This window comes from Ixodes scapularis, unplaced genomic scaffold (assembly GCF_016920785.2).
Source record: "Ixodes scapularis isolate PalLabHiFi unplaced genomic scaffold, ASM1692078v2 PGA_scaffold4__175_contigs__length_147842914, whole genome shotgun sequence".
NCBI lineage: Eukaryota > Metazoa > Arthropoda > Arachnida > Ixodida > Ixodidae > Ixodes > Ixodes scapularis.
The window spans coordinates 63,479,023-63,494,828 of record NW_024609879.1 but is presented as its reverse complement, the minus strand read 5'-3'; the positions used below and the strand labels follow the sequence as shown (position 1 = coordinate 63,494,828).

Below are 15,806 nucleotides of genomic sequence, written 5' to 3'. Positions count from 1 at the left end.
CGGAGCGGCACGCGCTCCGGTGATCGCCTTTCCTTTCAACCTGATAGTACATCTAGGTGTCCCATTACATACAGCGCCACACCTCCTCGTTTCATATTGTCGCGGGATATTGATGTGCACTCATATCCCGTGAAGGGAACGATATCGTAATCGTTTATTGACGAAAAGTATCTGTCAATAATGACACGCCGTTCGACGAACTGATTGCCGTCGAATTTAAAACTACATTGCAGCGCCTTCAGCCAATAGCACCTCGAAGACAAGGCCTGCGCATGACGTCATCATCAGCGGCGAGCAGGCTGAAGCCTGACGAGAGTTTGGGCCGCGTCGCAACTACGCCGCATTCACTGGCGGCCACAGCTGTGTACACGACTGCTGAGCGCGAGCTGATAGCAAGCTTCCACAGTTCATTTGCAATGTGCACGCGACACCATCGAGATTGCCGGTCCTAGCAGCCTATTAACGTGAGCTCGCTCTGAGGATGCGCTCGATTTGCGACTCCAGCAAACCGGACGGTACCTAGCGGAAAAGCATTGAACTGGCCGGGACAGGTCTTTCCGAGATTTCTGGTCGTGTTTTGCGGCTTCCGTGATTGCATGTTGTCGATATGGCTCGCGCGATAGAACCGTTGTCCCGGTGACTTTGTTGTAACTGCAGGACAAGCTTACTCCCTGGGTGCTGTGCACGCAATATGCGCAACCGCGTGAACCAGCCATTCCGCATTTATCAGCACTGATCAGCACCGTGGAAGAACAGTAAAAAAGACCTTTCATCGCTTTCTAAAAAAAAAAAAAAAAGGAAAGCCTCTGGAAGTTTGCTTATGCCAACACATCGCCGCAGGTTCGGAACGTGGAGGATAAAAAGCGGGGCAAAGCATTTTGAGTTCAATGCTTGGTTGCTTATGCCCAGGCGTTGTGCGTTGGGCTGGAACATGGCACGGCACGACCTGTATTAGGCCGCCATATTTGCCCGATAGTGACGTCCCGTATAGGTCGCTGGAGTTGCGATATAGTACTAGAACGTGGCCCACTCGTGCTCCCTTAGGGCGGTCCTGCAGCTGATTGGAACCAGTTGCATGACGATCACCTCGAGGCCTTAATTTAGAAATTTAGTTTTTAACCAATTAGACTCTAAAGCGTTTGTTAAAACGTGAGCCTACCGTGAACAATTCATAGCAGAAAGGAAGAAGCAGATATCTCGACTTCTACAAACACTGGATCTCTACTTGAATGAAAACGACAGAAGGCGTACAAGAGAGACGTTTTGGAAACTATGCTCTGGGTAATAAAACTTTATTCAAAATCCTGTTGCGTGTATTGAATAAGCATCACAGTGCTACATACATATGGTATAAATTTTAAATAAAAGTAGAAATGACACAATCACGTGACTGACCTCAAAACGCGTAGTTAACTTTATCTCCCATATGTCACTTTGCTTCCTATAATGCATCACTCTATCTTTGGTTTTTTGCTTTCTCTTTTGTTGCAGTTACGTTGAACAACAAAAACTACTTAATGCTTATGAGCAAGCTCATTGTTCATCCAAAGACTCATAATACCAGTACCTTTGAACTTTTCGTCAATTTTACGCTGCATTCGTGTCACATTTTCGGGCGAAAAGTACGATTTCCAACCACCAACTTCACCTTTCCGAACAAGGCTGCACTTGGCCCGTTTTGCTTCTTCGTTTCCTGAGACTGGCGGAACATCACCGCGTCCAAGCAACTGCGCTATCCCTTTTGCGTCGGTTCTCAGTACATCTGCCATGAATTCGACGCTACTCCTTTCAAGAATGAGTTTCAGAAGTGCGCTGTCACTCCGCACCATATCGCCGTACTCCTCGCCCAAGAAGCGCGCCAACCTACGAACAACGTCCACCTTGTCCCTATGAACCTCCTCGTAAGTCACAAAAAATACATTAGAATCGTGTCTGTGCTCGTAACCCGAGAGGACGTGGTCAAAGTAGTCGCCAAAGCCAAACCGACCATCCAGAAACGTGTCCAGAAAATCCTCGAAAGTTCCGTCGGCGAACTCGTACAACGGAAAGTCCCGCATCATATGGAAGTTGGACACGCAGCAGTCCCAGGGATTTCTGGCCACGTAGACGTATTTGGCCTTGTCGCTGAGCCGCAGTCTGTTCATCGGAAGGTGCGTCCGTAGGAGCCTCGGAGCGTCCAACGACGACTCCTGCAGTCCCTGAACCTCCAGGAATGGGGCCCTGTTCGTGAACTCGGCAAATGTCCTCATCGATCGGCCCTTGTTCAGGAGGAGCTGGATCATTTGCTGAACCAAATGGGTCCCCGTTCTGGGAAAAGTCACCTAAAGGTTTCGTTCTTTTTATTTATTTAGCTGTTGCAGCTTCAACTTACTTCTGCTGACATCTTAATTAGCCGCGGTCTCACTGTTCGCACATCTTACTCAAAGAAAGCCTGCAAACGCTGTCTGAAGCGTGTGGCTTGCTCACAGTTGTCATAAGAAAACTCTTCAGGTATTATCGAAGCATGCATGTGCATGATACAAAAATGCTTGGAACGTGCTTGAGGCGTATCCGCGGATAACTCTTTCATAAATGTCTGCGGAGAACTCCGCTGGTTTTTCGTATGATGTTTGAGTAGCGTGACTGTAAACTTTGCGAATCTATCGCCATTGGTTTAATTAAAACAGACGCAAACACAATTGTAACTTCTCGTTATATTTCTGGTAGATGGTTAGCTAGTCAAGGATGATAGATGTATCGGTACTCTGGAAAACGTGGGTTCATCAGATATACCGTAATTATAACCATACATGGCCGTGCCAAGTTGAAGAACTGCAGTACAAGTTTCCAGTAACGTTTTAAAGGGAACTTCGGTGAGTGGTTTTCAAGATGCCTATCTAAGTATTTATCTTGTAAGTACTGCATTTTCAGATTGAAGTAGTAAGCATTTAACTCCCTTGTCAATCATTTAAAGTGAAGTGTAGTAACCGACAGGCCTAAGAAACGCAGGGCGTGTTTTTTATGTTCTCGCTCTTATCGTCTGATAACACTATTTTAACAATAATTCGATGCTAGGGAACCGCCGTGTCGTACATTTTTAAAACTGCCTGTGACTGTAGGTTACAAGAGTCTTTTATGTCGCAAATAGGCCATATGCAAAATTCTTGCCAGCTATCGTCATCATGTCATTAGAAGCCGCCATATTGTTTCTTTTTCTTCATATTTTCCAGTTCTGGACGAGACGCATCTACAGTTGACTCGGTTTCCACTATATTAGTACGATTTATTTGTTCACTCAATGAGTCGCAGTTTAGTTTTGGTTCAAAAAAGAAACTAAAGACGGCCGCAAAATTCTGGAAAATAAATTTTCGGCAACGAGGTCTCAAGACTCGTCACTCAAGCAGTGAACTTTATCATCCGGGGCAGTGAACGCTCTTTATCGAAGACGTTTGTGTGAAGGGTTCTTATTCTACTTGCAGCAGCGGATCGTATTTTGGTCGCACGACTTCCACTTTGCCGGGACCATTGTCTCTCGGGCAGAACTATTTGGTAATTGATCATGAGTACAATAGTTGGCGCTTTTTTTTGCACATGCTCTATTGTCTTCAAAGTTGTTGAGAAGGCCATGTGTCTACTAGACATGTTGTGCAGCAGACGCAGATGTAAAATTAAAATTATACTGAGCGTATTCCAACGAACCACCCCATATGTTTCATAAGTACAGGATTTTACTAGGTGGCATCAATTGTCATCTTATTTATAAGGCTTATTGCTCTTTTTTTAAGTGACTGCTTCATTCGAGAGCAACAACACATAGATACTAACTGATGCCTGAGCGAATTATAACCCTCACCCATTTACTCTATGATTTCACCCGTTCAATAGTTCTTTACAGTACGGCATCGTTCGCCTGTCCGTTGCAACGTAAATAAGAATATGTTGGGTCACCTCAATTATGTCCCCCTCGTGATGCTCGAGCCCCAATGATTCCATGTAAAACGTGGGGTTATAATAGGCCGAGCATGCCTCGCCGTTGATCAGCTGGGTGGCAGGGACCCGCTTGGTACTGTTCATGGCCAAATATGCCGGGGCTGGTGCTTGTCTAAAAAATAAACATTGGGATTTTTTTTTAAGTACAAACGTAGCACAAACGGGTTGAAATAATTCCATAATCTAATATCACTGAAAAGCTCAGAAAGAAACCAACATTTTGCGAAGACGCATTTCTGTATTTTGACCTCTCGAGTCGCTGATGGCTTTGGCTAAGTCTTGATTGTTTTAAATTGGTTGAATTTGAAGTGTAGACTGCAAATATGATATTCGGCGTGAATGTTAATTCCGAAAACATCGACATTAGAAACTCTGCTACTAAAAATGCAGATATTTTCAGTTGCACATGCATACATACATGCATACGTACATAGATAAAGATAGACATGCAGACAAAGATACATGCGTGCACACATAGAGGCGTACAGACAGACATACATACTCTGAACAAATACAAAGGATTTCTTGAAGACTGAGGGCAAGGACTAAGTACATCACACAGTTATAAAGACATACGTGCGTCCACACACGCATACACATGCACATATAAATGCAAAGATACATACGCGATCAGCGTGCATAAGTATAGACATAGCTGAACGTCCGCGTTTATTGGTGCTACACCCCGCTTGACATGAAGCCCGACCGCAGACAAAGTTCCGATCCGAGGGAGCCCATCGAGCAATGCCGAAAGTTCAACGTCGCGGCACTCGTCGTCTTTTGGGTTTTCGTACGACCGTCTAAACCACCAATCTCCACTAGAGGGCTGGATGGTGCATTGAGCCAACAGGTATGAAGTCAAGGAAAGTAAGTCGTTTGTCTCTAGACAAACGACTTACTTTTTGTGACTTCATACATGTTCGCTCAATGCACCAACCAGCCCCCTAGCGGAGGTAGGAAGTGAGCGCTTGACGGGGTTCTCAACTCTTCCGAGTGCCAGTGTGATCAGCGTCTAGGGCTCTGGATTTTTGCTTGTCATCTCAAGAGGGCCTGCTTTTTACGCAGTAACAGCGCAAGCAGACCCGAGCAGTTCCCTGGGAAGCCATTCGGTGTGAGAATTTTGAGAACCTACTTGATCCAGTGTACCTATGTCTTACGTTCAAATGACTCGTTCTTGGGATATAATTCAAAACGGGATTATTAAAACCCACTCAAAGACCAGAAAACACAAAAAAGACATGAAACAAAACATTGATTGAACGCACTAGGAAGCCCAGCAGACGCCCGACTTCTGGGACCAGCATCAAACTTCCGGTGGCTTCGCTCGCGCCAGGCTCGGAGGGCAGCTATGCGCCATCCAGCCCCCAGTCCGCCCGTTTACTAACCTAACCTAATCTAATCTAACCTAACCTAACCTAACCTAACCTAACCTAACCTAAACCTAACCTAACCTAACCTAACCTAGCGTGAAACAGAGTAGGCGTTGCATTTGCAAAAAACAATAAACTTGATTCTACATAAAGATCACGCCCGTAGGTTATGGTTTCGGTTACCTTTAGGAGAATCGGAGATCACCTTTGGAAAGGGGGACTGAGACGACGGCCTCTTCGGTTTTTTTAGCGCATTCTTTGCTGCAGGCGATGGATAATGCCGTCGACTTGAGCGAGGTACGTATACGTTTGGCGAGCTTGGATTCTTGCAATAATTAGCTCTCAAATAAAAATCTAATCACCCGACAACCCCTTTATACCACATCAATTTTTTTTATTGCCTCGTTCGCACTGTAAAAAATGGTGACGTATTTTACCTGCACACGACCGATGATGCAAGATGCACCTGACTATATTATCAGTATTAAAGAGCTCATAAAAAAAACAGCTATTCTGCGTAGAATACTGGAAACCTGACGTCAAATTCTCCGAGTTATACAGCCTGCGACGTCACTTTATCGACCTTGAATGTTGGTTTTAGCACACCCTTATTTTTGCCGTTTTATCAATGGCTATTGCCACTTTAGAGGTAATGAATAGCATACTGTAAACGTAGTACCCACGAGCATTTTGAAGATGCGTTTAGATCGCGTAGCTCAAACAACCGCCGAAGTCTCCTTCAAAAGAAGAAAAATAAAAACAAGGTTCATGAGGAAAAAAAGTAGCTTTAACAAGGGCTGGCCTGAAACACAGCTCGCACTGAATTGTCCACGAGGCTATTTTTCGAGGTCCACACCCCTAATTTTGTTTCCTTCTGTTTGGGCAGCGGGACGCTTTCCGAGCTTTCGGGTCACGCCCACATTACACGGGTTACACGCACGTCACTAAAAAAGAGTAATCGACTACAAACACAGTGACTCTTCATTACAAAATATTCAGTTTGGTTACTGGATTACTTGAGAGGAAAAGTTATTGCCCGTTACTCAAAAAAGCAACCGTTACTTTTCCGGTTACTTATTTACAAATCCGTATATTTTTAACGGTTTCAAAACGTGTGTTCCTGACCGTTCATTGTTGAATTAAAGTAACAGAATTACAAACTACTCATCTTTTAAATGCGCCAATTTTGATAGACTATCCTCTTGACGGAGACCAAATTTGAGGATTCCTAGGTTGGAATCTTGTAGAAGCAAAGAGCGCCATTACGAAGAGGAGGGAAGAAAGAAAAACGGTAATGAGTATTTCTAGTAGATTCAAATGAATGAGATAACTCTCGTGATTACTTCCTAATAAAAGTATTCAAATGATTACAAATCTACTCCAAAAAGTAATTGATTACAAGTAACTTGATTACTTGTAATCTTTGCCTTACAAGTCTGCGCCCATGTTGCCTGGACATTTGGAAATGTAAGCTCTCATCTTGTTTTTTCAACGTAAGCAAAATCAAGACACGCCGATTCTTTGTCCGACACCAAAAATAGAAACCGAAAGATACCGAATCTGTTGGAAAGAATGAGCCGCAAAAAGCACACGCGAATTCGAAGAGAAAGAAAAAAAATGAAAGATGTTTACAAATCTCTGTAGTCCGAAACTAGAGCGCAGCTTTTGAGGCGGAGTTGGGGAGGGTACAAAGGGGTGGGTAGGCCCGTCTCCTCTTTTGTTCCCTCTCCTCTTCCCCTCCTTCTCCTCCTTCTCCGTTAAATTTAGCGCAAAAAATTCCCGCTAGATTTAGCGGAAAAATTTTCCTGCACAATTTAGGGGAAACAATTCCCCGCCAAATTTAGCGAAAAATATTCCCGCTTACTTTCACGGGAAAATCTCCCGCTAACTTTTGCGGGGAAACGTCCCATAATGCAACACGCGGTTACGCCGACGTCGCTCAACCCGGAAACGGACGCTTAAGAGCTGCGCTCTAAAAAAAGAAAAAAGAAAACCGAAAATACAGAACACTATTTATACAGGGTGTCACAAGAGAAAATTTAGTCTTTTTTACCGCAAAAATAAACTAGGCATCGCCGAATGCTCATTCTCCGCCCAAAGGTAGAGCTAGAGGTCACAGCCAGATGCCAAAGTTTCAGCCCGATCCGATAACTTAATCAAAAGTTATTGAGGAGTTTCAGCGACGGTGTCACCGCCCTGGCGGCCGGTCGCCGAAAGAGAATGAGGGGGATAGTTTCGCTGGGCGTTGGCTTTGTGTACGTGCGTTGGCCGCGAACGTAGGCTTATAAACTTCGGCAGCAAGAATATTACGCGGCTCTAGTGTTTCGGTACGAGCAACAGAGGTGACACGATCTGCTACGACTCGCTACGACCACCCGCCGCAGCGATGCAGGCGTCGAAGGAGCGCAACCTGTGTACTACGCAGTCAGTCGCCGTCGCCCGACGCAGGTCGTTTGGCATTCAGGGCTTTCCGCCCCGGGTTCTTCGCTTGTACTTGGAACCGAGTATTATTTTCTGTGCTTGTGTATGTGCTCAGTGGCTGGATATGGACCTCATAGAGCAGTTCTTCAGACTCGACAGCTACTCAAAGTTGACGGCGGAAGGGCTTGCAGCAACGCTTTCGGTTGGTGCACGGGTGCGACGACTACACGGATAAATTTTAAGATTGCTGCTAGCAAGGTGGGCCATAGTCGCTTTATGTTGACACGACTTTGAGTGTAAGTACTCCATGCAAAGGTGAATCTATCGCGTTTCTAATCCTCCTTTGTTTTTTGTTGTTTTTAGCACGCACGACCGACTGCTAAGCAAATGCTTCTGTACCGATCACGGAGTGAATGTCTTCGGCCTTGCATTGCAGAACGCCCAATAAAAAGTCATATTCGTTCAGCGAGAAAACTTCTCTTTCGAGTGACCTTCTGATTGATAATTTCTTCCGTACTTAAGTGCTTTAATCAACACGATCGATTAAGTTTTCTTCCCTACTTAGGACATTTTCGTGCCGCATGCGGCACTAATACTTGGCACGATGTATGCTACTGGTGGTATTGTGAATTGGTTTACTTCCAAAGCTAACAGTGTGACAGGTGGGACCATTCAATTTGCTAAAATTGTGGCGATATGGGAATTTGTTGCATAACTAGCGTTTTACGTTTAAGATTGATAAGAAACATGCTCATGTGATGATGCATGTCTACAGCATAAGCTTTGCAGATCCAGAATGGATGTGCTATAGGCTACAGCCTCAAGATTTTTAATGGACCAAATTGGTGATTACACGGCAATAAATATTGTGGTGAAAAACTATCCATTGACTCGGTGAGTTTTGATCGTGATCATTGGTGTGCTGTTGGCAAACTAGGTAATGGCACACCTTTTCCCACACATTGCATTGCATCTAGATGTGCTTAAATATCTTTATTTCAAGGTTCAGTGGACCCCTCTGCATCATTACAGAAAGGCAGTCTCAGGCCTCAACAAACAGCACTGAATATACAATGCATAATAACAGGCACCAGTGTCCACGCGTATAGTCTGCAGAAGCCAATTGAGCTTAAAAATGTTTTTGTTTTGTTTAGATAGTTTGCATTTGGTGTATAATCCGCAGGGCCCGATTTCCGTGCCCAGTGCATAGTCCGCCAAGCTGGTGCGTTGCGTCTTCGTGCTTTTTTTCCTGGGTGGCATTTTCTTCAGAAGTTCTTCGGCGAATGCTATTGAACATGAAGAACTGCTCTTGAGGCCCACATCTAGCCAATGAGCACACACAAGCAAAGAAAATACCACTCGGTGCCAAGTACAAACGAAGCACCTGGGCAGAAAGCCGTGAATGCCAAACGAGCAGCGTCGGGTGACGGCGACTGACTGCGTTTCGCCCCTTCGACGCCTGCATCGCTGCGGTGGGTGGTCGTAGCTAGTCTTAGCAAATGATCTTCGCTTCAAGCAAGAAATCTTGCTATACCATAGTCAATTGAAATATGTGTGCAAGTTTTCGACGACGTGGGCTCTCTCACGTTGGTGCAGTTATCAAGAAAGGTACATATTAACAATGCATGTTGCGTGTTTGAGGCTGAAACTATAACGCATACTTATCTAAACCTAAATTTATCGGTCTGCGGCTACAAACATTTTCGTTGACGTTGCTTAGATGATGTAACCGTTCAGGCCTCGCATTAAATGGTGTTGCAAACTCTTCGGTTGTGTATGAAAACCTATTTTGCCCTAATAAAAGACATTTTCAAAAGGACACTTGTCTTCTGCTGATACATATCTTCCAATTTACAATGCAGAGGCAAACAGAAAATCAACTGCGTACATCTACCACTTAGCATAAGCACCTTTGGCATTCATTCTTAAGCACACTCAAATATCAGCTTAGTTTACTCTTGTTTTAGAAGCTTTGCCCTGTTCTGTAAAAAGAAAACAGTTAAAAAAGCTTTACCTTCGTTCTCCTTTTTGCATTTAATACAGACATGTTTGTCAGCAGATATCACCGTGGCACATACAACTCGAATGACCGATGAGACTATTGCTATTACAATAAAGCTTTCCACAAGAGCCAAAACGAGGCTTGTAGGGGTGCACAAGCGCATCGAAATGAGATTGGCGCTTTCGGGGCTTGTTTACATTATGCGTAAAAACAGGACGATCGGCGACCAGCTGATCGCAATATAGCACCAAGGATACCGATGTTTCGATACATAGAACGCAGGATAAAGACCTCAATCGTCCCTTGTATGCTGTAGTTGTCATACTTTCCATCCAACCGCTTTTTAGCACAATTAACTAGAACCGAAGAGTTCGCAACACCTTTTAATGCGAGGCCTGAATGGTTACATCATCTAAGCAACGTCAACGAAAATGTTTGTAGCCGCAGACTGATAAGTTTAGTCTTAGATAAAGTACTATCGGAAACAATATGAGCGTTCGCGCTCATATTGTTTCCGATAGTACGCGTCATAGTTTCAACGCGCAAACATTGTTGATATGCACCTTTCTTTGGAGCCGCGTACATTCGGTTCAACTTGATGACAGCTGCACCAGCGTGAGAGCTCACGTCGAACACTTTCACACATATCTTGACTATGGCCAGATTTCTTGCCTTCGATTGGCTTGAACACTTCATCTGTAGCATCACGGTAGGTCTTGGTTGAAACGATGATCGTCTCGCACACGGCAACAAACAGAGAACGACACACTTTGTTTAATTTATACGCTACCGGCCTACGGGCGTCGCAAATCTATCCCCCTCTTGTCCGCCATGTTGGATCGATCGGAGCGCCCCCTATATTCGCTGAAACTCCTCAATAAGTGATTTTCTGAAACTTTCAATTGGAAAATGGCAGCCAACGGAGTTTTCAAACACATGGGGCTCTATGGCACCAGGAACCGAAAAGGAGCAAAAATGGGCTCCATTTTCCCATTGAAATTTTCAGATAATCCCTTATAACTTTTGATTAAGTTATCGAATCGGGCTGAAACTTTGGCATCTGGTTGTGACCTCTAGCTCTACCTTTGGGCGGAGAATGAGCGTTCGGCGATGCCTAGTTTATTTTTGCGGTAAAAAGGACCGTGTAAATTTTTTTTTTTTTTTGTGACACCCTGTACTGTACCCGAGCCGCCGTACGTTCGGGTGTCCCTGACATCACGCGATAAACTGGTCGCACCGCTTGCCGCCAAAAGACTAGCGCTCCGCGGAAAAAAAAATAATAAAAAAATTAAAGCAGCGGATTTGCGCAGCGTTTAACTGCGACTGTACGTATTTTTCCAACGAGTGATTTGAGAAATGTGCACATAAAGATGCCTTTTGTCTCCTTTTCATGGAACTGCGAGAGTCGACCGACAGCTGTTTCCTTCCCCCAGGTGGTTTTCTTTTTTAAGTGTAATACAAGAACAATGAAGCCGCGGAGGCACACATGACGCCCGTTGTACCGTGACAGCGTCATTGAAACCTGAGGAACGGACTTTTTTCGAGCGATCCACGGCACGTGTGTACGCCCTCTCCCCTAACCTGTTTCTCCTGCTGTCGCCATTTCTGGAGGCCTTGTGAGCACCTACCTTTGAGCGTATTTCGTCTTTTACGACGATTCTTTTTTGAGCATGGACAGTATTAAGCATAGAAAGCAATGACAACCGATACAACGGCACGATGGCAACATGTTGGCACGGGTGGAGGAACATCGGTCCGCCCTTCGTTTGTAGTTGGCAGACAACGACACAGACGGCGCTCCTTACCCGCCCGATACAAAGGGAAGAGCTGCTAGTTCAGCATCATTCATCATCATCATCATGGGGTCCATTTCCATATCACGCTCGCGCTCTTTAATGTCGGTCAATGCTCTACCGTTGAGTCCCTGAGAGATTCGACAGAGTTCTAATTCTCGAAGAACAGTCTGGGGCAGACGTCGGGGAGTGCGCTGGAGGTGGTGGTCGCCTGAAAAATGTTTTCTCTTAGACACAGGGTGTTGTTTTCGGCAGAACCTCGGTCTTACCATGGGCAACCGCGAAAGCTGCTAGAAAGCAGCTGTCAGAGGGTGCGCACGAGGTAGTGGCCTCCATGGGGTACGGAATAATGTTTTCTGTTAGACACACGTTGTTGAAAGCTTGGCGTGCATGGAGAGGTGAATAAACCATTATCGTGAGCTGTTGCTAGTGTGTCACTAAACAAACAGAAGGCCCAGCTGTTTTTTTTTTTCACCTCTTTCTTGGATCCGCGAAATCTCTCGCCGTGAAGTGATCCCTTCAGAGGCGATACTTCACATATAGCTTACTATCCGGGTTATCTAGGTCGCTCTCTCTTTCTCGCTATACCTGATCCAAGCCTTTGAGTTGTAATTTTCAGTGTGGTTTGTTATTCATAAAAGTACTCCATGGTCTGAAAAATAAAAGGCTGACCATAGTGGTGCAATATTTTGTTGTCACATGCGGATGATAAGTAAACTAATGTTGCTTGAGAAGGTAACAGTTGTTCCATTAAAGGGATGGTGAACCGAAATTTGGATTTCAGAAAAAACAATGCAGGAGATGTAGGCGGGACGCTACAATCCCTACAACACAACCGTAAGGCGATATCTCAAATGGACAGCCGTATTTTTGGAAAAAGAGGTCGAGATTGAACCAGGACGACGAAGCGTGTGACCGTGAAGATACCCAGTTTCTTCCTCTCTTCGCTTCGCTCCCTCAAGGCGGCGACGCGGAGAAGACGCGAGGCCTTTCCCTCTCCTTCTCTGAGAAACATGACGTGAACATTTCTGTCAAATGCGCCTCCTTTTCTTGAAAAATACGGTCATCCGTTCGAGATATCGCTGTATGAGTGATGTTTTGGTGTTTGTAGCATCCCGCTGCACGCTTTTGCCGCGTGTTTTGTAGAATCCAGATTTCGGTTCAGCATCCCTTTGACGTACACATGCACCACCCCATTTCATTCGGTCTTAGGATTGCCACCTCCCAAATTTCCGACCGGCTTCGCCTGTGTTTTTTTTTTCATAGCTTGCCGGTTGCCAGCACGCAGCTAAGGCCGGCGGTCATTTGCCGTTTTTTTTTATATCCTAGTATGATTTGTTTATTAATTATAAGTGTCAAAGATTCTCCAAGAAGAGAACACATCTGGCACGAGAAGTCGTCGGTAATGGAAGAAAAGATGCATTACAGCGCAGTGAAAAAGGTACAGCAGAATTTGGAGGTAAAAGTAAGAAGAAGGGTTTGGTTACGAGGTGGCCCTTCCAGGGCAGCCATTGTGGAAAATGAAAATACAGTAGCATTTTCAAATTCTCGTCATTTTTTTTTTTCAAATATCAGTTTGTTTTGTTAGTTCTCTACTTCCCTCGCCCACTCACCTTTCGTGGCCCTTCTTCCGTGGCCGCTTTTTTTCTCGGAGAAAACTGGTCACCCCAATTGCTCAAGGCTTGTGCTATGTCACGAAAAGTAAAGTGGTAACACAAACACTATTATTCTGGTCACAAGAGGCCAGGGGAGTATGAGGGCTAGATCTGTGTTAGCAAAGAGGCACGAGTAAATGTTTTTTCTTCTACGAAAATGTCTATGCATGCAATTTTATGATTTAAGTGTACTTTGCTTATCACACATTATCAAGAAATATAAAACAAATAATCGAGCCTTTCTGACTATCTTGCCTGAATCCTTCAAAAATATTTATTGCAATTCGCTGCTCAGAAACTAACTTGTCATTAAGTATGTTTTTTTACGGCTGGGTAGCAATTGACTTTTAGTTCACCACAATGCAGTTGGGGCAAAATTGAATGTTTTCAGTTCTACCCAGTACGAATATAAATCAAGTTATTAAAAATTATGTATTCAGAAAAAAATATTGCCTTCTATTTACTCACTTTTACTGAACTGCGCAACCAGCAGGTTGTTAAAACACAAACATAAGGAAACTGTAACCTACCTGTCGTCCCGTGAAATTCGAAAGAATCTTCGAAGATATAAGTGTGAACATAATAGGCCTACGTCCTGCGTTTCTCCCGCTGTTAGTCACATTAGCCCGTATCTCACGCTTAAGCCTTCGTTCTGTCCAGTTGAAAGTGAGATGAACTCTACTATAGCACAGCAAAGTGCGCACTCACTCCTTGACTCAAATTGTAGAATACTTGGTATTAGGCGCTGCATATTGATAGTACTGAATTGAGACAAAATTGCAGTGTCTTGTTCAAGATTGCCGTCTCGAGAACCAGACACCTCGGTCCTAAGCAAACGCAAGTGTGCGAACGGGCATTTACTCAATAATATAGAGCAATACGAGGGAGGCACAGAGGTGTGGCCTTGGTGTGTTGCTGCCAGCAAGTGTTGAAACGAAATTTTTATCGGTTTATTTATTTATATATTATACCCTCAGGGCCCAAGCATTTCAGGGGGTGAGTGCCGGGATCAGATACAATACAAAATGGTCAATTCGGCACAAACACATCAATATTACCACGTTAGTGCTTCCTTGAATTTTGGAAAATTTTGGAAGTCACATTGTTGCTTGGAAGATCATTGATGGGCGCGATGCCCGGGGGATGGCGGTCCCATTCAGAAGTTTTTGGTATGAAGGAACTGTACAGGGAGGTATTCTTGCATGTTGATAGGCTTACTTTGCAGTGATGGTCGAAACGAGAAGCTATGTAGAGGGGGTCATTGATGAATTGGCTTCTTTTGCTTAGAATTGCTTAAGTATATTTATGAAACAAGCACGGACGAGAAATCGTGCGCCCGGTGGAAAGGGAAGACAATGAGAGGCTAGATTTCATAGAGGTCACACTAGATATCCGATTATAGCTTGACACTGCAAAGCACGCTTAACGGTTTTGGATGGCTTCGAGTACTGAAATGAGTATTTCTTTACCAGGATCCCAGACCGCAGAAGCATATTCGAGCTTAGGTCGCAATAATATTTTTAAAGCAATAGCTTTAACGATGATGGAGCTAAGGAAAAGTTAGGTCGTAGGAATCAAAGAATGCGATTGCCGGACATATTCGGTTCGCTTCGGTTCCGGTTCGGTTTGTGTTGAGTTCACGGCTTTCGGTTAAGTTCCTGTTCAGTTCCGGTTCAGTTCCGGGGAGCCACAATAACGGTTCAAACCGGTTCGAACAGGTTCAAACCGGTTCGAACAGGTTCGAACCGGTTGAACAGCTAATTTGATAATATATTTTCCGCGTTCTTTCGGCTAGAGGCATTCGCGGAGAGAACCACACTAAAGGGCGCAACTGTCCAGCACGTGAATGTCACGTGATACCCGGAACGTGTGGATGCCCAGTTTGTTTACATCGCGCGCCATAGCGCTACGGCGTGATCGCTTGCTTTCGGATGTGGCGTGCTGGTTCTTTATATTTGTTTCACCGGTGGCACAACTCACGTGACCAAAAGAGATGTACGTACCCATCCATGTGCAAAAAAAAAAAGGTTGGGGAAGTAGAGATTTTATTAAAACATGGCAAAAAGGTGTGGGCGAGCGCGGTGGCCTGTTCAAGCCATTTATCAGGTGCTATCATGGCGAATCATGTATTTTGTATTATGTTTTGATTTTCTTCGGAAGTGTCTGTTTCGTCTTCCGTACGAACTTCACTGGCGCAACACCGCGCCAACGATAATACATTTATCCCCCTTTTTTTTTTTACCACGCACCTGAATTCCTTTATTCACGTCGCCCATGTCGGCTTTCGCGCTGCAAAGTTGAAAGAACGAAGAGTCATCTTTACGTTGCACGAAACGAAAAGACATTCCTCTGTCTGCTCAACAAATCGGGTCCCAAGGATCCCATATTCGAGCGAGTCTTGCCTTTCTTACTGTGCAGTAGACGAGGTGCAATGTTGGGATCGAGAAAGAAAAAAAATTAACTTATGCTGAATGTTGCACTATTTCGCCTGCATAACGTCACTGTGATTTTTTTTTTTAAGTAGGTTTTGCTGATCGTTTCTGCTCAGTACTACGAGTGTTAATTATTCTAGATGGCTTGTGGCTGAGGCAAAATG

General features: G+C 44.5%; 1 protein-coding gene across 1 annotated transcript; it reads right to left on the bottom strand.

The window, feature by feature from the left end:
* Positions 1-1,514: 1,514 nt before the first annotated feature.
* On the bottom strand, positions 1,515-2,282 carry LOC115314754 (sulfotransferase ssu-1-like). The gene has a single exon (XM_029973853.4). It carries the CDS (start codon positions 2,280-2,282, stop codon positions 1,515-1,517), a length of 768 nt encoding a protein of 255 aa, XP_029829713.4.
* Between the last annotated feature and the right edge of the window lie 13,524 nt (positions 2,283-15,806).